Raw genomic sequence first — 25,359 nt, forward strand, 5'->3', positions numbered from 1 at the left:
CTTCCCTTCCCTTCCCTTCCCTTCCCTTCCCTTCCCTTCCCTTCCCTTCCCTTCCCTTCCCTTCCCTTCCCTTCCCTTCCCTTCCCTTCCCTCCCTTTTCTGGTTTCCAACAGACCTCCCAACCTCTGAGGATGCCTGCCATAGATGTGGGTGAAACGTCAGGAGAGAATGCTTCTGGAATATGGTCAGACAGTTCGGAAAACTCACAGCAACCCAGAATCAATGCAATTTGGGCAGCCAGGACTCAAACACTGTGGAATATGAAGCAGGAGAGGGGGCAAAGACTTTTTGTAAAACTGCAACTCCTATGAGTCCATATAGCCACGGAATCAAGCTTGTATTCATTCTTGGTGTGGATGAAAGATAGTTCTCCTCCTCCACGTGTTTGGCCAGAGAGGAGGGTGAAAACACTCGCAATCTATAGTTGAAGGAAAGTGCCAGGCGGAGGCGGCTATCCAGCCTCCTTTTTTTCCAATCGCAGACCTTTTTTCTCTTGTCAAACGGGGATCCTCCTCCTTCTGCTCCTCCTCCTCTTCTTCTTCTTCCTCCTCCTCTTCTTCCTCCTCCTCCCACCCTTTGGAGAATCCCCCTTTTACTTCTTAGACGTCCATCCTCTCTATGGACAGCAGCCTCTCTCTGGGATCTGGCTGTGCGCCTTCAGGAGCGCAATATCTGTTTCGCCTTCACCTGCAGCAGACCTTGTGGATCCCCGTTGGAGATCTACTGGGATTAGGAAGAGGAGGAGGCAGCGGCGTTGGAGGGGGATGCCGGACTGCCAGGAAAGCGGGGGGAAAGGACCCCCCATCCACACCAAGATCTCCTTCTCCATCTTAGACATCCTGGATCCCCAGAAGTTCACCAGGAGGAAGAGCATCCCTGAGAAGGAGAAAAGTTGGGGAAGAGTTGGACTCCTGGAAAGCAGACCCGGAAGGAAGCCCGAAGAGTCCCAAGGTAGGGTTAAGGTTAGGGATTGGGGGGGGGGGGGGCGCTTTTTGGGGAGAGGAAGATAGGATCCAGTCTAAGGCCAGGGGGATTTCATTCTTTCTTTTCTTTCTTTCCTTCCTTCCCTTCCTTCTTTCCTTCCCTTCCTTCCTTCTTTCCATCCTTCCTCCTTCTTTCTTTCTTTCTTTCTTTCTTTCTTTCTTCCCTTCCTTCCTTCCTTCCTTCCTTCCTTCCTTCCTTCCTTCCTTCCTTCTTCCTTCCTTCCTTCCTCTTCTTCTTTCTTTCTTTCTTTCTTTCTTCCCTTCCTTCCCTTTTTCCTTCCTTCCTACTTTCTTTCTTTCCTTCCTTCCCTTCCTTTCTTCTTTCCTTCCTTCCTTCCTTTCCTTCCTTCCTTCCTTCCTTCCTTCTTTCTTTCCTTCCTTCCTTCCTCCCTCCCTCCCTCCCTCCCTCCCTCCCTCCCTCCTTCCTTCTTTCCTTCCTTCCTTCTTTCTTTCTTTTTTCTTTCTTTCTTTCTTTCTTTCTTTCTTTCTTTCTTTCTTTCTGCCCTTCCACACAGTCCTATATCCCAGAATATCAAGGTAGAAAGTCCCACATTATCTGAGTGTAGACTTAGATAACTCAGTTCAAAGCAGATAATGTGGGATTTTCTGGGATATAGGGCTGTGTGGTAGGGCTCTTTATATCCAATTGAGTCCTTGATCCCAAACTTTCAAGACCTAAACATATTGGAGCCGTTAATTCATTCCTTGCAAGCCCCAAATGATGCTTCCAAAATATAATATTGTAGGTTTTTTAAAAAGACAGGTGCTCAATAACTTCCAGCAGAAAGTTAGCAAAAGTACGCTGCTGAATATAAAATATCACATTCTCTGCTTTGAACTGGAATATAGGGCAGTGTGGACTCAGGACCCTTCCACACAGCCCTATATCCCAGAATATCAAGGCAGAAAATCCCACAATATCTGCTTTGACCTGGAATAGATGGCAGTGTGGACTCAGATAACCCAATTCAAAGCAGACATTGTGGGATTTTCTGCCTTGCTATTTTGGGATATAGGGCCGTGTGGATGGGCCTTCAGATAACCCAGTTCAAAGCAGATATAGTGGGATTTTCTTCCTTGATATTCTAGAATATAGGACTGTGTTGAAGGGCCCTCAGATAACCCAGTTCAAAGCAGATATAGTGGGATTTTCTGCCTTGATATTCAGGGTTATATGACTTTGTGGAAAGGTCCAAAGATGCAGGTTGGTGATACTTTTAAAAAAAGTATCTTTGTTTTGCAAACTGGATGGTATGAAGGAGGGAAATAATGGGTTATCCCTTCTCAGCCAAGTGTTTGGTGACTTTCTAAAATTGAGGCTGGCTCTACACTGCCATATACAATCCAGATTATCTGCTTTGAGCTGGATTATATGGCAGTGTAGATTCATATAGTTCAGTTCAAAGCAGATAATCAGGATGATTTGCTTTGATAATCTGGGTTTTATAATCGGAGTCCCTTTAGGGAGATAGGGTAGTATATAAATAATAATAATAATAATAATAATAATAATGGCAGTGTGGAGCCAGCCTGAAATTTGTGACCTAATTTTAAAGGTTAGACAATGGCCTCTTCTACACTGTCATATACAATCCAGATTATCTGCTTTGAGCTGGATTGTATGGCAGTGTAGACTCATATAATCCAGTTCAAAGCAGAAAATCAGGATTATTTGCTTTGAGGGTTATATAATCTGAGTCCCTTTGGAGAGATAAGGCAGTATATAAAATAATAATAATAATAATAATAATATTATTATTATTATTACTATTATTTGAAACACAATAAGATTAGTACACAGCAAACAAGACCACTCTGCTGGCTGTTGTATTGGATCACACGTCGGACACTTCCCAAGTGTCTAGGACTGCGTGATGTGTCGCAAATGATGTGTGCAGATCCTAGTAGGGTGGCCTTTTGCAGCTGACATGGTAATTTTGTCAGTGCCGATTGTGTTTAAGTGCAGGCCAAGGTCTTTAGGCACTGCACCCAGTGTGCCGATCACCACTGGGACCACCTTTACTGGCTTTTGCCAGAGTCTTTGCATTTTGATCTTTAAATCCATTAATAATAATAGTAATAATAATAATAATAATAATAATAATAGGGCAGTGTAGAGCCAGCTTGAGATTTATGACCCAATTTTAGGGATTCGACATTGGCCCCTTCTATGATGCCATATGCAATCCAGAGTATCTGCTTTGAACTGGATTATATGGCACTGTAGACTCATATAATACAGTTCACAGCAATGTGAATTATTTGATGCAATCATCTGGATTTTATGGGAGTGTAGAAGGGGCCATTGTTAGCTGGATTTTTGTTAATTTAGACTGTAAGGTTTTTACCAAATAAGGCAAGAAATTACACTGCATTGAAACTGAAGGTAGGAAACATTTGAGGCCCCTTCCACACAGCTGAATAAAATCCCACATTTCCTGCTTTGAACTGAGATATATGGCAGTGTAGATTCAGATAACCTAGTTCAATAGAAGATATTGTGGGATTTTCTGTCTTGATATTCTGGGTTATATGGCTGTGTGGAAGGGCCCTAAGAACCACTGAAAACAGCACCCAAATATAGTTATTATTTAGTAAACATCGCCTCTACTACAAAGGAGTCTCGGGGTGCCTCCATTGTAGGGTACATCTATATTGTAGAATTAATGCAGTTTTGACACCCTTAGAACTTGCCATGGCTCAATGCTATGGAATGGTGAGAGTTGTAGATTTATAAGGTGTTGAACCTCCTCTGTCACAGTGTGCTAGCGTTTCAGCATATTACAACTCCCATGATTCTGTGACATTGAGACATGGCAGTTAAAGTGGTGTCAAACTGCATCAATTCTCCAGTTTAGATGCACCCAGAGTTTGACATTGGGACTTCGTATCTTCAAGAGTGCAGAAAGATGTTCAAAAGCCCGGAGGAAGTTTGCATCTACATTGTAGAATGAATGTAGTTCAGCATCATTTTAACTGTCATGGCTCAATGCTATGGTATCCTAGGATTTGTAATTTGGTGAGACATCACAGTCTTTGGCAAAGAAGACTGAAGATATGTGTTGTCAAAAGCTTTCATGGCTGGAATCACTGGGTTGCTGTGAGTTTTCCGGGCTGTATGGCTATGTTCCTGCCACAGATGTGGGCGAAACGTCAGGAGAGAATGCTTCTGGAATATGGCCATACAGCCTGGGAAACTCACATCTAATACTACAACCTCCTTGGATTTATACAATTATATTGATATTGTATTTTATGGTCTTGGTACCAACTGTAAACCATCCCGAGTCCCCTGTGGGCTGAGAGGGATGGTATATAAATATAGTAAACAAACAAACAAACAAATAAATAAATGGAACCATGGCAGTTAAAAGTTGTGTCAAACCACGTTTATTTTACAGCATAGATACAGTCGAAAACTTTTAAATGCTTCCTGTCCGGTTCTTCACAAAGGCGTGAGGCTCCCTCACAGGCTGGATCTACACTACCATCGAAAATTCAGATTATTATCGGCTTTGAACTGGATTATTTGGCCATGTAGACTCATATAATCCAGATAAAACAGATAATCGGGACTCCTTCCACACAGCTAAATAAAATACCACATTATTTGATTTGAATTGGAATATATGGCAGGGTAGATATAGATAACCCAGTTCAAAGCAGATATTGTGGGGTTTTCTGCCTTTATATTCTGGGTTATATGGCTGTGTGGAAGGGCCTGTGGATTATCTGATTTGATAATTTGGATTATATGGCAGAGTAGAAGGGGCTGTAGTCTTCTAGTGTGATAGGGCTGTTGAGGGAGCTTTGTATTAGCTGGGGATTGGCTCCAGGACTCTCATTGGGGTCTTGGGAAATGTGGTCTTCAATGGGAAATGTGGTCTTGCTTTTGGCTGATGAAACAGGATTGTTGTTGTTGTTGTTGTGTGCTTTCAAGTCATTTCAGACTTAGGTTGACCCTGAGTGAGGGCCAGATAAATGACCTCAGAGGGCCATATCCGGCCCCGGCCCTTAGTTTGGGGACCCCTGGTGTAGATTTATGTAATCCATTTCAAAGTGGATAATCTGGGGTCAGATCCTGGGATATAGGGCAGTGTAGATCCAGCCATGGATGCTCAAGTCTCATTCGATCCAATGACATAGTAAATCTGGGATCAGATACTGGATAATATGGCAATATAGATCCAGCCTATATTAATCCTATATTGGAGATGCAATCTATGGACCCTTCCACACAGCCTTAAATCCCAGAATATCAAGGCAGAAAATCCCACATTATCTGAAAGTGGACTCAGATAACCGACTTCAAAGCAGATATTGTGGGATTTTCTGCCTTGATATCCTGGGATATAGGGCTGTGTGGAAGGGCCCTAAAATCCCTGTTGTTACCCCTTCCTTGAAGTTCTAAGAAGGTGCTTATTTTCACTTCATGTTTGAGTAAGGCCCCAGGTCATTTTACTTCAGAATGAAATAATGTCTTAAATTGTTGATAAATAAGAGCCTGTCTACACAGCTTGACTGAGGCCCCTTCTACACTGACATAAAATCAAGATTATTTGCTTTGTACTGGATTATCTGGTAATGTAGACTCACATAATCAAGTTAAAAATAATGCAGATTGTCTACTTTGATAATCTGGATTATATGGCAGAGTAGAAGGGGCCTAAAACTGGGGCTGGATCTACACAGCCCTATACCCCAGCATCTGACCCAAGATTATCTATTTATCCACACTGCCATATTATAGAATCATAGAGTTGGAAGAGACCTCAAGGGCCATCCAGTCCAACCCCCTGCCAAGAAGCAGGAAAATTGCATTCAAAGCACCCCCGACAGATGACCATCCAGCCTCTGTTTAAAAGCTTCCAAAGAAAAAGCCTCCACCACACTCCGGGGCAGAAAGTTCCACTGCTGAACAGCTTTCACAGTCAGGAAGTTCTTCCTAATATTCAGATGGAATCTCCTTTCTTGTAGTCCACATTATCTGCTTTGAACTGGATTATATGAATCCACATTGCCATATCATTCGGTTCGAATAAGATAATCTGAATTTTATACAGTTGTGTAGAAGGGGCTATAGAAATGAAAGAAAAAAAGATTAAGGGCCCTTCCACACAGCCATATAACAAAGAATATCAAGACAGAACATTTCACAATATCTGCTTTGAACTGACTATTTGAGTCCACACTGCCATATAAACCGGTTAAAAGCAGATCCTGGGATATAGGGCAGTATAGATCCAACTTGGGAGGTCTTCAGGGTAGCTCTATAAAGGTAAAGGTAAAGGTTTCCCCCTGATATTAAGTCCAGCCGTGTCCAACTCTGGGGTGTGGTGCTCATTTCCATTTCTAAGCCGAAGAGCCGGCGTTGTCTGTAGACACCTCCAAGGTCATGTGGCCAGCATGACCGCATGGAGCGCCGTTACCTTCCCACCAGAGAGGTACCTATTGATCTACTCACATTTGCATGTTTTCGAACTGCTCTATACTGTGGATTTAATGCATTTTGACATAACTTTAAGTGATTTGGCTCAATGCTAGGGCGTTGTAGTTTTGCAAGGTCTTTACCCTTGCCTAGGAGCTCCCGGTGGAGCAATGGGTTAAACCCTTGTGCCAGCAGAACTGAAGACCGACAGGTCGCAGGTTCAAATTTGGGGAGAGCATGGATGAGCTCCCTCTATCAGCTCCAGCTCCGATGCAGGGACATGAGAGAAGCCTTCTTGGCCACCTTGAATGGCCCTGCAGCTTCAAAGCCTGGCTGCTTCCTATCTGGGGGAATCCTTTGTTGGGAGCTGTTAGCTGGCCCTGATTGTTTCCTGTCAGTCCAACCGTTAGCGTTTCTTGTGAATTTCCCAGAGCAAACAGAGAAATTGAGTGAAAGTTTGGTCTGATGCAGAGGCCTCTTAGAATCATAGAATCAGCAGGATCGAAGAACGACAGGTCGCAGATTAGAAACCGGGGAGAAGGTGGATGAGCTCCCTCGGTCAGCTCCAGCTCCAATGCAGGAACATGAGAGAAGTGTCCCACAAGGATGGTAACACATCAAATCATCCGAGCAATGTCCCCTGGGCAATGTCCCTGCAGACGGTCAATTCTCTCATGCCAGGAGCAACTTGCAGTTTTTCAAATTGCTCCTGACACGAAAAAAACAAAAAACCAAAAAAACAACAGAGGGAAAACAATCAGGGACATCTAATCACCTCTCAACAAAAGATTGCCCCAGGCTCTGCGAGGCCATCAAATGCTAATCAAGGTGGTCAGTTGAAACATTCACACCTAGCTCCAACAGACAAGAGTTCTTTGTCCCACCTTATATATCATTCCACAGATATATAAACCCATTTTCCTAGTTCCAACAGACCTCACTACCTCTGAGGATGCTTGCCATAGATGCAGGAGAAACGTCAGGAGAGAATGCCTCTAGAACATGGCCATATAGACCGAAAAAACCTACAATAACCCAAAAACAAAAAAAACCCCTTCCTGCTAAAGGATGCTGGGGCCTCATCAAATTGAGCCACAGCAGTGAAACTAGCGTCCGCTTGCATTCAATCTATAGCGTCGATAATATCCTCGAAGAAGAAGCAGTCCAAAAGTTTCTTTTGGTGTGCTGTCCCTTTAAGACTTCTTCTTTTCGTGGGTGGGGGAAGGAGGAGGAGGAGGAGGCGAGGGTCCCCCTAGCGGCGGGTCTTCGGCAAGCTCCGCCTCGGCGCCCGGCCTTGATTGACATCTGGCCGAAGGAGGCGCGCGGTAATTGTCCCTTCTGCGCTGTCCCCGGCGAGAGGAGGATGCTCCCGCTCGGGGCTGCGTGATCGATATCCCATTAGCCCGGCCCGCCTATCTCCCTTCCGCAGCTTGCAGGCGGCCACGCCACGCCGCGGGGCCCCTTCCCCCGCCTCCCCCGCCTCGGCCTGATCCTAATATCCTTCGATTAAAACTTACCTTTAATAGATGACATCTATCGATCCGCCCCTTCACAAATCTGAAACTCTATTAGGGCGGACGGGGAAGGAGAAGATGGGAAAAGGAAGAGAGGGGAGGGGAGGGGGAGGGAGGGAGGAGGAGAAGCAAGCCTGGAAAAGCATCAAAATATAACTCCCGAAGAAACTTTTCCAGAGACCAGCTCCTTCCTTTTGAATCTTGCCCTCGAATGAGGCCCACATCTACACTGCCCACGGCCAGCCTAGACTTAGAATACAGTTTGAACTGCATTATGTGAGTCTACCCTGACCCTACAATGTAGTTCCAAACTGCATTATGTTGTTCATTCCTTCAGTCGCTTCTGACTCTTTGTGACCTCATGAACCAGCCCACGCCAGAGTTCCCTGTCGGCCGTGGCCACCCCCAGCTCCTTCAAGGTCAAGCCAGTCACTTCAAGGATGCCATAATAATAATAATAATAATAATAATAATAATAATAATACTTTATTTATACTCCGCTACCATCTCCCAAGGGACTCGGTGCGGCTTACATGAGGCCGAGCCCACAATACATCAATACAAGCAATACCAATTACAAAATGAAACAAAATACAAATACTAATACAAAGCAATTAAAATAAATCTCATACACATCCATCCATCTATCTTGCCCTTGCTCGGCCCCTCTTCCTTTTTCCTTCCATTTCCCCCAGCATCATTGTCTTCTCTAAGCTTTTCTGTCTTCTCATGATGTGGCCAAAGTACTTCATCTTGGCCTCTGTTATCCTTCCCTCCAATGAGCAGTCGAGCTTTATTTTTATTTTATTTTTAAAAATATTTTTTATTATTTTATCATGGTTCCATACATTTGTTACACATTTTTTATTTTACAGCAGATACATATTATTCAACACAGCCTACCATACTTTAACTTTTGGCATCTAGTGTTATTTTTCTGCTTATTGTTGTTGTTCATTCGTTCAGTCGTTTCCGACTCTTCGTGACCTCATGGACCAGCCCACGCCAGAGCTCCCTGTAGGTTGTCACCACCCCCAGCTCCTTCAAGGTCAGTCCAGTCACTTCAAGGATGCCATCCATACATCTCACCCTTGGTCGGCCCCTCTTCCTTTTTCCTTCCATTTTCCCCAGCATCACTGCCTTCTCTAAGCTTTCCTTTCTTCTCATGATGTGGCCAAAGTACTTCATCTTGGCCTCTACTATCCTTCCCTCCAATGAGCAGTCGGGCTTTGTTTCCTGATGTATGGACTAATTCATCACACTGGCAACAAAGATCCGCATAGTTAAAGCAATGGTATTCCCTATGGTCACCTATGGATGTGAGAGCTGGACCTTAGGAAAGGCTGAGCGAAGGAAGACAGATGCTTTTGAACTGTGGTGTTGGAGGAAAGTGCTGAGAGTGCCTTGGACAACGAGAAGATCCAACCAGTCCATACTTCAAGAAATAAAGCCTGCCTGGGGGAATCCTTTGTTGGGAGGTGTTAGCTGGCCCTGAATGATTCTTGTCTGGAATTCCCCTGCTGTTGTAGGAGTGCTTGAGGAGAAGAGAGCTTTGCAGTCAGAACATAGTTGTTGAGGCAACAATATCTATTGTAATATTTTGGGATGCCTAATCAATCATGCAAATAGCAATGACAACAATATCCCCTTCTTGATAGGCTGCAAAGGCCAGTTCTGCTATGGAGAATATGTCAAAAATGACTAATAGAATGATTCTGTGGGAGCTTAATAAGTCTTAATAGATCCCAGCCGGTCTGAGTCCCTCTGCGGTGGTAGAGAAGATCGGGATCTAAAAGTTTTAAACAAACAAACAAACAAATAAATAAATAAATAATCCCCTCCTTTTTATATTACTAAAAGCCAAATGTCGCACACTGAAAATTGAAAGAAGTTGGGTTCATGCTTTTCTAGAAATCCATGTTCTTCTTCCGAATATACACACATAGGCATATATACATACACGGGACACAGACGGAACACAGACACACATTGAAAGGGCAGGGCAGATTTCTGGGAGACACACATGTTGTTGGGGGTTTTTTTTGTTATTAATATTATGTTTATTTATACCCTGCTTTTTCTCTCCACATATGCTACATTTTCCTGGACAGAAACAAAAAAAACGTAATTATTTGAATGATCCCTTCCTGGATCTACACTGCAAAATAATGCAGTTTGAACTGCATCATATGGTCAGTATAGATCCATACAATCTAGTTAAAATTCCAATATATGGGTCTAAACTGACCATACAATGCAATTCGGACTATTATTTGGCAGTGCAGATGCAGCCATAATTTTTTAAAAGAATAACATTGATTAACTTAGATGGAATTAACTTTAATTCATAGGCTGAGGACTAATTTGTGCAGATCAGTGACCGAAATAAAGTTTTGTATTGTATTGTAGGCTGAAGACTAATACCATTGTTTAGATGCATTGGGTGCATGTCTGCTGTAGAGTTAATGCAGTTTGATTCTACTTCGACTTCACTGGCTGGAGGATATGGAATCCTGGGAGTTGTAGTTTGGTAGTTTACAGCTCCCAGGAAGATAGTGGCTCAATGCTGTGGAATCATGGGGGTTGGGCTTTTGCAAGGTATTTAGCCTTCTCTTCCAAAGAGTGTTGGTGTCTCATCAAACTACAACTCTCATGACTTCATAGCATTCAGCTATGGCAGTTGAAGTGGTGTCAACCTAGGGCAGATAGGGTAAACACACTATCTTCTTTGAACTGGATGTGGATTTTATATGGCAAGATAGAAGGGGCCTTACATTAATTTGACAGTGTACATGCAGCTTTGGGGGGATGCAGATTGCCGGCAGCTTCACTGGACTCTTTTGTGTCCCATAGATGCCAGCGGCAGAGAGAATGAAGTGGCCCTTGATGCCTTGGAGCAAGAGGACCATGACGACCAGGAAAAGAGACACTTAGCCACCTCAGCAGGGCCTGGCCCCACCTCACTTGACTTCCCTTCTTCTTCCTTGCCGTCCTCAGATTTGGAGGAGCCCAGTTCTCCTCCTCGGCCATCTTCCTCATCTCCTTCCTCCTCCTCGTCATCATCCAAGCGCCGTCGAGCAGAGTCCAGTTGTGCCAAGCCCCGCCGGGCCCGGACAGCCTTCACCTATGAGCAGCTGGTGGCCTTGGAGAACAAGTTCAGGGCCACACGATACCTGTCAGTGTGCGAGCGCCTCAACCTGGCCCTCTCCCTCAGCCTGACCGAAACGCAGGTGAAAATCTGGTTCCAGAACCGGAGAACCAAGTGGAAGAAGCAGAACCCTGGCCTTGATGGCACCGGGCAGCCAGGGAGCAATGCAGGGACCACTGGAGGAGGAATAAGCAGAGGAAGTGGCAGCCCAGGCCCACCAGGCCCCAACACCTTGGCTTTCCAGACTTTCCCTTCATATGCACCAAACAATGTTCTCTTTCCATCCGCAGCACCTCTTCCCCTTGGGGCAGGAGGGGGACCCTTCCCTTCCTTCCTCAGCCCCACATATCTGACCCCCTTCTATACCCCACACCTATAGAGGGAGCCCCTTTCTCTGTGGTGGAGTGGAGAAGGGGCCATGCTTGTCCATGCCAGCAAAGGACAGAAATACAGGATGAGTATCCCAAACGCTTGGGACCAGAAGTGTTTTGGATTTTGGAATATCTGCATTTGTATGGTGATGAAGACGGGCCATGCTTCTTCAAGCAAGCAAAGAACAGAAACACTGAGTGTCCTTTATCCAAAATGCTTGGAACTAGAAGGGTTTTGGATTTTCAGAAATACCTATATTTGCTTATACCTTCGTATATCTAAATCTTGGAGATGGAACCAGAGTCTAAACATGAAATTCATCTGTTTCATCTACAGACCATTTTATACAATATTTTTTAATATTGATGTAAACGAAACCAAGTTTGTGTACCATCAAGAAAGCATAGGTGTCACTATCTCTGCCACACACATGGACAATTTTGGAGTATTTTGGATTTCGGGATAAAGGATGCTTGAGCTATAATACACTAGAAGACCTTCTCTGTCTCTACTCCACCGTCGGCATGCCCTACTAGCAACCAGCAACCATTGCCCCCATTGGGTGTGTTTTCAGTCTTCCGTTCGGTGGAAAAAAGAGAATGTGTAAATTGTAGTAAAAAAAATTCCTAACCTTTTCCCAAAGCAAAAGAAAAAGCTCCACCAAGTCACTCAAGTGTGTGAAATCCCTTTGGAAGCTGAAGGAACATTAATGCAAGTATATGGATTTATCTCCTCCTTTTTACACAAAACTACTATACAGTATTTTGTATTTATATAACTGATGCTTACTGTACACAGAATGAAAAAAAAAAGACACAGATGTTGTGGATTTATCAGTCAGCCAAGGCAGATAAATCTGATTCTCCTTGTAATCCTTCCTGTAATTTCACTCCCTTCAACTGCCTGGAGATGTTGAATCAACTTAATAACATTTCTACCCTTGTTGAATTTGCTAGTCGAGGGACCAGACTATCATATTGCGACCCATGCTGCATGATCTTCCTGTGACCATTAAATTCTCTCCCGAGATGGGAAGGAAGGATGTGTGTAATAGTGACATATGCAAATTGCAGATTGGAAATGGAGATAGCATTTTAATAAAATGTGCATACCATTGTGTATTTTAAAATAAATGTTCTCATGGGATGGGTTTGGAACCACCAGGGGGCAGCACTAACAACATATTACTTACTTAGGCGATCCCTCATTGTCTGAGTACAACGGTCTTCCAAGTGTAGTGTCTTCGCGGTGGGGACTTCCCAGGGGACTGTGGAGCCCTATTCTTGATCCGTATGTTCTTCCACAATGAGGGCATCGGTTTCCAGATGGAAAGCAGCCCCAGTCAGGATTGGCTTGACATGCCTTCCTCTTGGCACGCTTCTCCCTTTCTTCCTCCGTTCGTGCCTCTTCAAGTTCCACAGCACTGCTGGTCACAGCTGACCTCCAGCTAGAGCGCTCAAGGGCCAGGGTTTCCCAGTTCTTGGTGTCTGTGCCACAGTTTTTAAGGTTTGCTTTAAGCTAATCTTTAAATCTCTTTTCCTGTCCACCAACATTCCGTTTTCTGTTCTTGAGTTGGAAGTATAGTAACTGCTTTGGGAGATTGTGATTGGTTATTCGGACAATGTGGCCTGCCCAGCGGAGATGATGGCGTAGGAGCATCACTTCAGTACTTTGCTTCTTCCAGCATATTGACATTTGTCCACCTGTCCTCTCACTCAAGAGATTTACAGGATTTTTCAGCTGATGGAATCATTCCAGGAGTTCAGTGTGACAGGCACATAACAGGGTTGGGAGGACAATAGCTTTATAAACAAACATCTTGGTCTCCTTTTGGATGCCCCAATCCTCAAACACGCCCTGCTTCATTCAGAAAAATGCTGCACTCACAGACGGTATTGTATTTCAGTGTCAATGTTGAGAGGTGGCTGCCAAGGTAGCTGAAATTGTCAACAAAATGGAGGTAGCATTTTAATAAAATGCACATACCATTTTGTATTTTAAAGTGAATTTTTTGTCATGTCAGAAGTGACTTGAGAAATTGCAAGTCACTTCTGGTGTGAGAGAATTGGCCGTCTGCAAGGACGTTGCGCAGGGAACACCCGGATGTTTTGATGTTTTATCATCCTTGTGGGAGGCTTCTCTCATGTCCCTGCATGAGGAGCTGGAGCTGATAGAGGGAGCCCATCCACTCTCTCTCGGATTCAAACCTGTGACCTGTCAGTCTTCAGTCCTGCTGGCACAGGGCTTTAACCCACTGCGCAACCGGGGGGTCCTTTAAAGTGAATGTTCCCATGGGATTGGTTTAGAGCCACCAGGGGGCAGCATAAACAACATAAAGATCAGTTAAATATTAAGGATTTTTTTCCATGACAGGAGCGATGAGAGACTGCAAGTTGCTTCTGGTGTGAGAGAATTGGCTGTCTGCAAGGATGTTTCCCAGGGGATGCCCGGATGTTTTGATGAATGGTGTGAAACACCACAGATTTCTTTATGGGATATCTAAAGATATGGGACTTTCAATCATTGGTGGGGTTTAGAGCATTCTAAACCCCACCGACGATGGAATTGAATCAAACTTGGCACACAGAACTCCCATGACCAACAGAAAGTACTGGAAGGGTTTGGTGGGTGAAGCGCACTCTAATCCGTCGTGTGGCAGGATAGATCTTAATTTTGTATCCCACCTGCAGCCACCAGTTAATATGTAGAGCTCTTGAAACTGTCGTGTGGCAGGAGGGATCTTATTTTTCTATCCCACCGCTGCCACCAATTGTAAAAGGAGACAAACGAATGACATATATATAAAACCACGGTGATGAGGAGACTAAGACGGTGGTGCGAGTTGCTGAGGCTTGACTTTTAAAATGTTTTTACTTGAGGCACTTTTTAAAAGGAGTAACTCATTACCCCAACCAGAATCCTTTCTTCTAATATCTTCAGCTGCCTTCTTCTGAGGAAAATCTTTTCCTTAATAATTAGACACCAGTTCTAGTATTTAAACTGAACAGAAAAATATTTATTTAAAGATTACTCAGGTTCACACAACACAGTTACACAGTATCGTCTTGTTGGTGCCACAGTTAACTCTTAGTTCTTATAGAAATATTGTTACTATTAATCTTTAAGAATGGCTTATCTTCGGCCACTTCAAAGTTTGTTATTTCCTTTTTTAAACTGACATCAAGTGAGAGAATTGGTCGTCTTCAAGGATGTTGCCAGGGAATGCCCTGATGTTTTACCATTCTATGAAAGGCTTCTCCCCACATGAGAAGCTGGAGCTGACAGGCGAGAGCTCACCCCACTCCCTAGATTCAAACCGCCCACCTTATGGTCAGCAGTTCAGCCAGCACAAGGTTTTAACTCTTTGCGCCACTGGGGGCTCCGGTGGAACTAGATTATATGATGAGTGAGATGAGAGAGAAACTAGGACATAAGCAACTGCAGGAAAAAACAGTCTGTAAATCCTATAGATTCAGTCTGTAAATCCCAGTGATTCAGTGTTTTTTTTTTCTGTCAGGGACAGAAAACAAGACTCTCATAAGGAGGAAGGAGGAAATAGCTTCTTCGAGGCTTGATACCAAGGCCTGCAAAGTTAGCTTTGTAACTAATGTGGTCCTATTATGTGTCACAGTGTTTCTAAAAGTCATACATTGTTGTAATATGCTATGAAGCTTCAAAACCAATTTGTTCTATTGTTTCTTCTTTTGAAAATTAAAATCCTAACATGAAAGGGGACAAAAAACTGATAAAATTTTCTCAAATGACTATAAAATGCCATTTCAAAGCATCTTTTTAAAGTAACTAGAAAATGTTAATCACTATACTAGTAGAGTAGCTTTGTTCCGACTACTCATTTTGCTCTTGAAATACGATTTTCTTATGCAGTTGTTAACCGACATCCAGATAGAAGGGACATTTTAGTTCCAAGAATAATCTTTTGATGTGGAATCCCAACAGAACTAGACCTACAATATTGTTTAAAACACTATACGGTTTCTCTGAGTGCACCTAATGGTGGACAAAAAGATCTAGAGGAGAACTGCCCCAACAATTCTTTTCAAAATGTATTTTTTCCATGTCAGGAGCGACTTGAGACATTGCAAGTCACTTCTGGTTTGAGAGAATTGGCTGTCTGCAAGGACATTGTCCAGGGGATGTCCAAATGTGTTATCATCCTGTGGGAGGCCTCTCTCATGTTCCTGCGTGGTAAGCTGGAGCTGACAGATGGGAGCTCACCCTGCTCTCTGGATCTGAACCACCAACCTTTCAGTCAGCAGTTCAGCCAGTAGGCTTGCTTGATAAAAAAAATGGTTCAAAACTCATTTCGGATATAGGGGGCGCTGGTGGTTCAGATCTAAAGTCAATTCCGATTTTCACAGAAAAAAAGTTCAAAACTTGGCTAAACGTCTGAGACTTCTGAATCCTTTGTTAATGGTTTCAAAGTATTATTTCCTGTTTCACTGGGTGGTCTTTATTTTGAAAGTAGTTGTTTTACTCCAGAAAGGGAGGGGGGAAGCAAAGAGAAGAAATCCATCCACTCTGGTTAAAACCACTTCTCTAGCTTAAGACTGAAGCGGGAGGGAAAGGAAAGGAAGGGAATCCATCCACACCAGTTTAAACTGATTTGGGAGGGAAAGGAAAGGAAGGGAATCCATCTACACCGGTTTAACTGACGTGGGAGGGAAAGGAAAGGAAGATAATCCATCCACACCGGTTTAAACTGACACAGGAGAGAAAGGAAAGGAAGGGAATCAATCCACACTGGTTTCAAATGCTTCTCTGGCTTGAACTGAGGCCAGGGAACAGAAGCAGGGGGAAAGCTGAATCATTTCTGACTCACTTACTGATTCGTAAGAGAAATGGTGGAAAAAGCTTCGGAAGGGCAAAGGGACTTTCAGTTTCCTTAAAAGCTTCAAAATTGCTTCAAAAAGGAAATTTTCCGAATTTATTCCGAATTATGAAGATTCCAACTGAACCTAACCATGCCTATCAGCCAGCACAAGGGTTTAACTCATTGCACCACCAGAGGCTTATTTGAAAAAAAAAAGGGGGGGGGAGGGAGAGAATTGGCCAATAACCACGTAAAACAAATATTCTACTTCAAGTTAGGACTTTTTTCTGGTTGTGTACTATGGAATTAAGAGTATTAAGGAATGCTCTTGGTTCTGCATGTGCAAACATTGCTATGGACAATGGGGCTTTATCATACCCTGAAATACACTGGAATTCTTACTGGAATCAGACACCCGAAAGAAGTTTTTAAAAATCTAACCTAGGTGATGGTTTCAAAAAGTAACTTGTTACTTCAAAGCTTTGCTTCACATCATCAGTATAAACAATACTTAACCTGGTCTGTCTCTGTTCCAGCATTAACCATTGCCAGGATTTGAACTGGCTTAAGTGAAAACACGGGGCAGTGTATGTAAATAATATACTTATTGAGCTGGGTTTGTTGTGGTGGAAGCAGCATAAAAATGCCATCACACAAAAGCCCTTTCCACTGTTTTCTGTAACTGATAGGATAATATGTAAGCTTTTCTGCTCATGGGTTGCTGTGAGTTTTCTGGGCTGTATGGCCATGTTCCAGAAGCATTCTCTCCTGACATTTCACCCACATCTATGGCAGGCATCCTCAGAGGTTGTGAGATTTGTTGGAAACTAGGCAAGTGAGATTTATATATCTGTGGAATGTCCAGAGTGAGAGAAAGAACTCTTGTCTGTTTGAGGCAAGTGTGAATATTGCAATTGGCCACCTTGATTAGCATTGAATGGCCTTGCAGCTTCAAAGCCTGACTGGTTGCTGTCTGGGGGGATCCTTTGTTGGGAGGTGTTAGCTGGCCCTAATAGATTCTTGTCTGGAATACCCCTGTCTAGTTTCCAACAGACCTCTCAACATCTGAGGATGCCTGCCACAGATGGGGACAAAATGCCAGGAGAGAATGCTTCTGGAACATGGCCATACAGCCCAGAAAACTCACAGCAACTCAGTGATTCTTGCCATGAAAACCTTTGGCAACACATTGAACTTTTCTGCTCTTTTTCATTCTATTCTCCTTGAAGTGTTTTCTTCTCTTTGAAAGAGCTGGATGGCAGGGGAGATGAAGAAAGAGCATTTCCCCAGTGCATGATTTCAAGGATGGCGAAAGACTAATGTTGCTTAAAATATATCTTATTTTATAGTATCCAAGATAATACAGATCATTCATAGTTCTTTCAGCCTGGAACAGTTCCAGCATGGCTGACATGCTCTCTCACTGTGTTTCAACAAATAGATACGATTACATATTTAACCATATAGTTAACAACATACCAGAGGTCAGACCTTAGATAAGGAACAAATTCCTGACACCTCATTACAGAACCAACCTCCCATAGAGGCCAGTCTGAGCTGACCTATGGGATATTTTCACAAATGCTGATTGAGAATGTTCATACATACTTATCTGAAGGTTCAGCTCAAAAGACATGTTTATATGGTGCTTAAGGCTGATTTACAATACTTACCTTTGCTCTGTATTCTGGTGACTTACATGCCTTTAATGCATGAATTAAGTTCTGTTGTTTATTTCATATTTTCTATTTTACTAGCTATTACACACAGTAGCTAACATATTAGTGAGTGTCACATATGCAAGAGATGCATATCATAGTATTACTTCCACAAAATTCACTGAATATCTTGCTAAGGCTGCTGAAATTTTAAACATTTGACAAATCTCTCCGGTTGTCCTGAGCCTTGTTATTTTCCATTATTTTGTAATGACTAATGATGTTTTTTATTATTATTATTGCAAACATCTTTCTACAGAGCACTGGGATGTACAATTAAAGATACAGGTTTTTTTTCATGTTGGTATTTTTATTTATTTATCATGTTAGAAGCAAATAGAGGGTACAGTTGTAATGTATTTTAAAAACACAAAGTTTAGACACTTGGCATTATACTAAATGTCCTTTGACCAGTAGCTGGCCACTTGGAGTGCCTCTGGTGTTGCTATAAGAAGGTCCTCAATTGTGCATGTGGCAGGGCTCAGGCTGCATTGTAGTAAGTGCTCTGTGGTTTGCTCTGCTCCACACTCGCATGTCGTGCACTCCACTTTGTAGACATGAGAGATGCCTCCCCGCAGGATTGCAACACATCCGGGCATCCCCTAGGCAACGTCTTTGTAGACAACTGATTCTGTCACACCAGAAGCGACCAGAAGTGACTTCATGTTGGTATCTCAACAAAACAAAAACCACGTTTTCCTCAGTATTCAGATAATAATGTTTTTGTTGATAGGAAAATGTAATTTTTTTCTTTTACGACATTGTATGCTATGTAGTCTGTGGGTTCTTCCAGATTAAGCAACATCAGATGGGAGTAAGATGGCAAATGCTACTAATGAGATTACACATGCTATAAAAGACTGCAGCATGTTGCTTTTGCTTGATTGTACTGGGAAGTGCAAGATTATACCACATCCTCTTATATTCTCTTCTTTCCCTCCTGTTGAGTGTACTTCGAATTCCATTTTCAGGATGAGAAGGGAAAGAGGGAAAGAGAAACTGGGTATTTTAAAAGGAGCCGAAAAAGTAGAGCAACAGAGAGTTGGTTGGGATTGTTCCTGGCGAACTGGGGGATAGTGGGGGCATGTGCCAGCATGGCCAAAGGGGATTCTGTAGTGCAAAATTTACTTTTTCATAGTTCTGACTGTTTTGCAACAGTTGGAGAACATGAACTCATCTTCTTGAATGTGAAGTAGAGAACTATAGGGGAACTCTCTTGATAAAAGACCTTAAATACTCTAAAGAAGCACTCCACATCTTTGTGTGCAGGAATAAGCCCATAAACGTTGGAATTACTTTTATGCAGCCACATTTTGGAGTGACCTAACATGCTGCTGTTGATTTGCACTGGCTTTCCAGGATTTCACTCTTCCTGGTTCTGCCAGAAAATGCCAGAACTTGTACCAGGAATCTTCTTTTAAAAAAACAAACAAATTGGCGCTCTATCACAGAGTGATAGTTTCCATTACAAACAAACTACCTCACCACCCCCAAAAAACCTCACATACCAAAAAGCAACCCCACTTGACCACAGTGGAACAAAACATCTGAATATATGTGTACAATGGTGTGCTGTTAATTTGGTTCAACAGAAGGCCTCATAGTATTATATTCCAGACAGAAGGTTAATTGAGGACTTCTTTATCACAAAGTATTTCAGAAGCATTTCCATTGAAGAGGGTGGAGTAAGATAGATTTATCAACAGATTTATAACTCACGTCTGGAAGAAGAAACAGTTCCAGGTTGGCAGAAGGCACTTAAGGACAGGGTCTAGAAGGTAAGGTTACAAAAGTAAAGAGAGGACACTATGAAATGAAAAATATGGCAAACGAGACCAACATTGTATGAGAAGTGATAGCAAGAAGAAGAAAGTATGGAAACTAAAAGGAGGAAATAAAATATTTTTTTATGATCATCTTATTAGCATTTTACTTATCGATTGGCAGATATTATTGTGCCTTGGGACTTTATCACACCAGACAGTTGTCTCAAGGCAATCACATTGCTTATGCAAACAGAAAGGTATCATTATTGGAATGATTATTTTAATACATTATATTTTCAAGGTGATGCAAAAACCCATGACCTATCTGCATAGCCTGCTCCTACCTGTGCTGACCCTATCCAGTACAGGCATGCTATTATTTATTTATTAATTATTTATTACATTTATATACCACTTTTCTCCCCTTGAGGAAACTCAAAGTGGTTTCCAACATTATAAAGGCAAAATTCAATGCTATACATACATGTGAAAACCAGAGCACAATAGCTAGACAATAATATATAACTATAAATTAACCTAACCAAATTAAAACATAAACATAAAATAATGTTTAGACATAAAGAATAAAATTAAACATCGATATTACAATAAAATTTAAATTAAAACCCACTCGTAAACAATACAATTTAAAAACAGTTATTACAATCACGCCACCCAAAAAATTGCCATGCTTTTCTATTTTACTGAAACTGCTCAGTCTTACAGTATTGCCATTTTTATTAATATTTCCTGCAGGACTGCAACAGGAAATAGAGATAGAACAACAGTGATATTGGATTCATTGGCTCCCCCCTCAATCAGTAAAAAGAGGCAATCCAATCACAATTTGAGCGCAGTGTAACTCTACAGTAGAGCCACATTTTTTTGAGATAAATCCCAGTCAAAGGTGCTTTACTTTTATCCTGTAGCAACTCTGGTTTATCAGCCTTGTATGAAAAAGTCATTGGTTTCATATCAATGTTCAATGAGACATTATGACTGCAACTATGTTTTACATGAAAGTAAACCTGAGGCTCAGATCAGCCAAATCCACAACATAAAATTAATACATAGATTTTAAATATGAGGTACATGTGTAGATGTGTATCACCAAGCTGCATGAAGCAAGTGTGGCCCTCTCAATTATTTTGACCTATAAATCCCATCAACTCTACCCAATATATGCAACGGTGAAGGATTAAGGGATCTGTAATCCAGAAACATCTGACTAGTCACACCTGCCCATTTTTACTATAGATATAGAGGTATGACTTTGTTAACTCATTAATGAATGCTGACATTCTCTTTGCTTGTGAAAAGCAATGTTCTATTTTTGGATTTTATTTTCTAGCACCCAGCAAAAAGTGGTGATTTTTCTCTCAAGGTATACCCTACCATCTCTAGGACCAAGCTGCATGAAGCTGTGGAGCACTGTCCACATACCTAGGTGACTAGATCATGACAATTTGTTCTTCACTTGGACAGCACTGGAAGTGAAGATTAATATTTGATACACAGAGTAACATTTGAATCAGATGGCCAACATCTGGAGATGTTTGGTTAGAGCAGCAGATTTACTTGAAGGTCAATGCCTCTCTACTCTATTTCCTCACATGACTGAGACAGCACAAATTGTTTTTTGCAGTTGTTCTGCTTGACAGCCTAAATCAGAAGGGAGAGGAGCATTTGTGAAATTCTAGCCAATCCAATGATAGAAGAGGAATTTGGAATGGGGAACTGAAGAAACTCCCCTTGGACCAATGCACACCCTTCCTGGTAGGGTTGCCAAGTGAAATAAGAGGCAGGAGTATCTTAGCTGTTACTCTGATCTATATAAATAAAAATGTAATGTTAGTTTGTGGGATTAACATAGCTCAAAAACCACTGGACGAATTGACACCAAATTTGGACACAAGACACCTACTAACCCAAGGAGTGACCATCACTCAAAAAATTGATTTTGTTATTTGGGAGTTGTAGTTGCTGGGATTTATAGCTAACCTACAATCAAAGAGCATTCTGAACTCCACCAATGATGGAATTGAGCCAAATGTGGCACACAGGACTCCCATGAACAACACAAAACAATGATGGATTTGGACCAAACTTGGCACAGATATTCCATTTGCCCAAATATGAACACAGATGGAGTTTGGGAGAAACAGATCTTGACATTTGGGAGTTGTAGTTGCTGGGATTTATAGTTCACCTACAATCAAAGAGCATTCTGAACCCCACCAATGACAGAACTGGGGTAAACTTCCCACACAGAACCCCCATGACCAACAGAAAATACTTAAGGCCATCCAGTCCAACTCCCTTCACCAGGGCAAGAAATCATAGCCCTTGTGACCAAGAGCCATCCAGCCATAGATATATATGATTCACACACACACAGATATAGTATCATAGATTTGAAAGGGACCCCCAACAAGGACAATTATATGTTGCATGTTCCAGAGTAGGCAAACCAGACAATCTTCACATCAACACTGACAAAGAAACAGCAAGAAATATTGTTTACCCACAAGCATAAAGAAATTACATATATTTGAAACCAACACTTTCTCATTACTTTATTTTCAAGATCACCAGACTGGGCCACAGCAACATGTGGCAGGGGACTGCTAGTCTATATAAATAAAAATGTAATGTTCATTTTTTGGATTAACATAACTCAAAAACCACTGGACGAATTGACACCAAATTTGGACACAATACACCTATCAGGCAAATGAGTGACCATCACTCATAAAAACACTGAAAAATACAGCAGAAGAGACTTAAAAAGCCAAAAAACAATAATTACATTACAACACATGCTCAACCCCCCCCCCCCCACACATATATGCAAACACAAATATATAAAATATATGCAAATACATGCACACATATACACATATATACACACATAAAACACATATACACAGATTGGGCCACAGCAATGCATGGCAGGGGACAGTGAGTAGTTGTCTAGAGGAAGAAATTTCAGCAAGTGGCAAACAACATCTATGAATATACCCTTTTCTACACCACCATAAAGGTGAGCAGAAGTCTTGTCTCTTATTTCACTGGTCAACCTTACTTACTGGAAATGTGGATCATCCTGTTGGGACTAGCTTCAGGTTAAGAATGCAAGATCCTTGAGATTTTGGATCAAAGAGCCATCTAGTCAGATACACTTTTTGCTACAGTGGACAGTGGAAAGACAGATAAATTTGGAAAGTACAGAAACAACATACTTGCTATCTATCCCCAGCAATAAAAGGTATATGCTTTTCAGAATTATCACATTAGAGCTGAAAGAGTATGCATCCCTCCATTAAACTACAAGCCCAAGAAATCTGCAAAATTTCAGATAGGATGCATACTCTTTGCTGACTCTTTCAGCTCTGGTGTGATACTGGTCCTAGGGCCCTTCCACACAGCCATATAACCCCGAATATCAAGGCAGATAATCCACAATATCTGCTTTGAACTGGATGTCTAAGTCCACACTGCCATATAACCCAGTTTATATCAGATAATGTGGGATTTTATACAGCTGTGTGGAAGGGACCCTAGAAGGTAAACCCAATTACAGACCCATCTGTCTCTATCATTTGATCAATTGAGAAAATATTTGATTAAAAGCACTGTTGGGAGTCATTGCAGATGCTATTCTTCTTGGATCTTGCAATCTTTTGCTCATTTTGGTCCAATTGGACAGGTCCTGTTGGTGAACAATAGCATCCAGATTTTGCCAGATGTTCCCAACCAAAATCCCAAGTCCTGCAGGTTCTTGCATTTAAGCAACCCCATTGTGACTTTTGTTGTGTGTTTAGGGCTCATTTAACTACTTTTTTGGGTTCAGGAGCATTTTGGTGACATCAATACTTGTGTCACAGCAAAAAAGGCTGAATACATATGCAACCAAATCTTGTCATTTTCTTTCTGTTTACTTGACATGTGGAAAAGTGCAAGTGGGTATATACTACTGCAAAGCCTTGTTCACCAAACCAGACTGGGAACTTTGACTGAAAAGCAAAGTAAGCAAAACAGTTCAGGAAAACTAGTTTCAGATTTACAAACTTAGGAAGCAGCAGGAAACATTGACAGTTTTCTGGGAAAAAATATAGCTCTAAAAGTGGCAACTGTTTTGAGGGTAAATTCCATTCAATATATCAGTGGGGAGTAAGACTACATTGGGTATCCTTATGGAGAGAAAAAGTGGGGTATAAATAAACATAAACATAAACATAAACATAATAATAACAATAATACTCCTGACCTCACAATCGTGGAAAAAAAACGAAGTATGGATCGTCGATGTTGCAATCCCGGGTGACAGCAGAATTGATGAGAAGCAACTGAAAAGGCTTACACGTACGAGGATTTAAAGATAGAACTGCAAAGACTCTGGCACAAGCCAGTAAAGATGGTCCTTATGGTGATTGGCACACTGAGTGCAGTGCCTAAAGACATTGGCCAGCACTTAAAAACTATTGGCGCTGACAAAATTGCCATCTGTAAGCTGCAAAAGGCCACCCTGCTTAGATCTGCGCGCATTATTCGCTGATAAATCACACTATCTGAGACACTTGGGAAGTGTCCGATGTGTGATCACTTAAACCAGTATAGTGATTTGCATAGTGATATGCATCTACACTGTTGAATTAATACAGTTTGGCACCGCTTTTACTGCCATGGTTCAAAGCTATGGACTCATGGGGGTGATAAGGCCTTCCCTGCCAAAGAGTGCTGGGGCTTCACCAAGCTACAGCTCCCTTTATTCCATAGCATTAAGCCATGGTGGTTAAAGTGGTGCCAAACTGCACTGCATCCATGGTGGAGATCAGGCATGGGCAAACTTGGGCCCTCCAGGTGTTTTGGACTTCAACTCCCACAATTCCTAACAGCCTCAGGCCCCCTCCTTAAGTGGTTTAAGCGGCTGAGGAGGGAAAGAAAGGGGTCTGAGGCTGTTAGGAATTGTGGGAGTTGAAGTCCAAAACACATGGAGGGCCCAAGTTTGCCCAGGCGAGATGTAGATACACCATAAGCCAGAATTTCAAAGGGTGTGAAAGGGATCTTCCACACAGGCACATAACCCAGGGCCCTTCTAAACAGGCCCTATATTCCAGGATCTGATCCCAGGTTTTCTGCTTTAAACTGGATTATATAGAATCATAGAGTTAGAAGAGATCTCATGGGCCATCGAGTCCAACCCCCTGCCAAGAAGCAGGAAAATGGCATTTAAAGCACCCCTGACAGATGGCCATCCAGCCTCTGTTAAAAAGCTTCCAAAGACGGAGCCTCCACCACACTCTGGGGCAGAGAGTTCCACTGTTGAACAGCTCTCACAGTCAGGAAGTTCTTCCTAATGTTCAGATGGAATCTCCTTTCTTGTAGTTTGAAGCCATTGTTCCGCGTCCTAGTCTCCAGAGCAGCAGAAAACAAGCTTGCTCCCTCCCCCCTATGACTTCCTCTCACATATTCATACATGGCTATTATGTCTCCTCTCAGCCTTCTCTTATTCAGACTAAATATGCCTAGCTCTTTAAGCCGCTCCTCATAGGGCTTGTTCTCCAGACCCTTGATCATTCCAGCTTGTCAATATCTC

General features: G+C 42.3%; 1 protein-coding gene across 1 annotated transcript; it reads left to right on the plus strand.

Moving 5' to 3' along the window:
* The first annotated feature begins 429 nt into the window (after window positions 1–429).
* Window positions 430–12,560, plus strand: NKX1-2 (NK1 homeobox 2). Its single transcript, XM_060768598.2, has 2 exons — window positions 430–951; window positions 10,779–12,560. Exons 1-2 carry the CDS (start codon window positions 765–767, stop codon window positions 11,450–11,452), a joined length of 861 nt encoding a protein of 286 aa, XP_060624581.2. The 5' UTR covers window positions 430–764; the 3' UTR covers window positions 11,453–12,560.
* Window positions 12,561–25,359: the final 12,799 nt, after the last annotated feature.

This window comes from Anolis sagrei, chromosome 3 (genome assembly GCF_037176765.1).
Source record: "Anolis sagrei isolate rAnoSag1 chromosome 3, rAnoSag1.mat, whole genome shotgun sequence".
Lineage (NCBI taxonomy): Eukaryota > Metazoa > Chordata > Lepidosauria > Squamata > Dactyloidae > Anolis > Anolis sagrei.

Excerpts from the sequence above, each read along its gene's own strand:
- NKX1-2 (XM_060768598.2), top strand. The coding sequence starts at position 765 with ATGCCGGACTGCCAGGAAAGCGGGGGGAAAGGACCCCCCATCCACACC. Across the intron at positions 952-10,778 it reads GAAGCCCGAAGAGTCCCAAG|ATGCCAGCGGCAGAGAGAAT; the intron begins GTAGGGTTAAGG and ends TGTGTCCCATAG.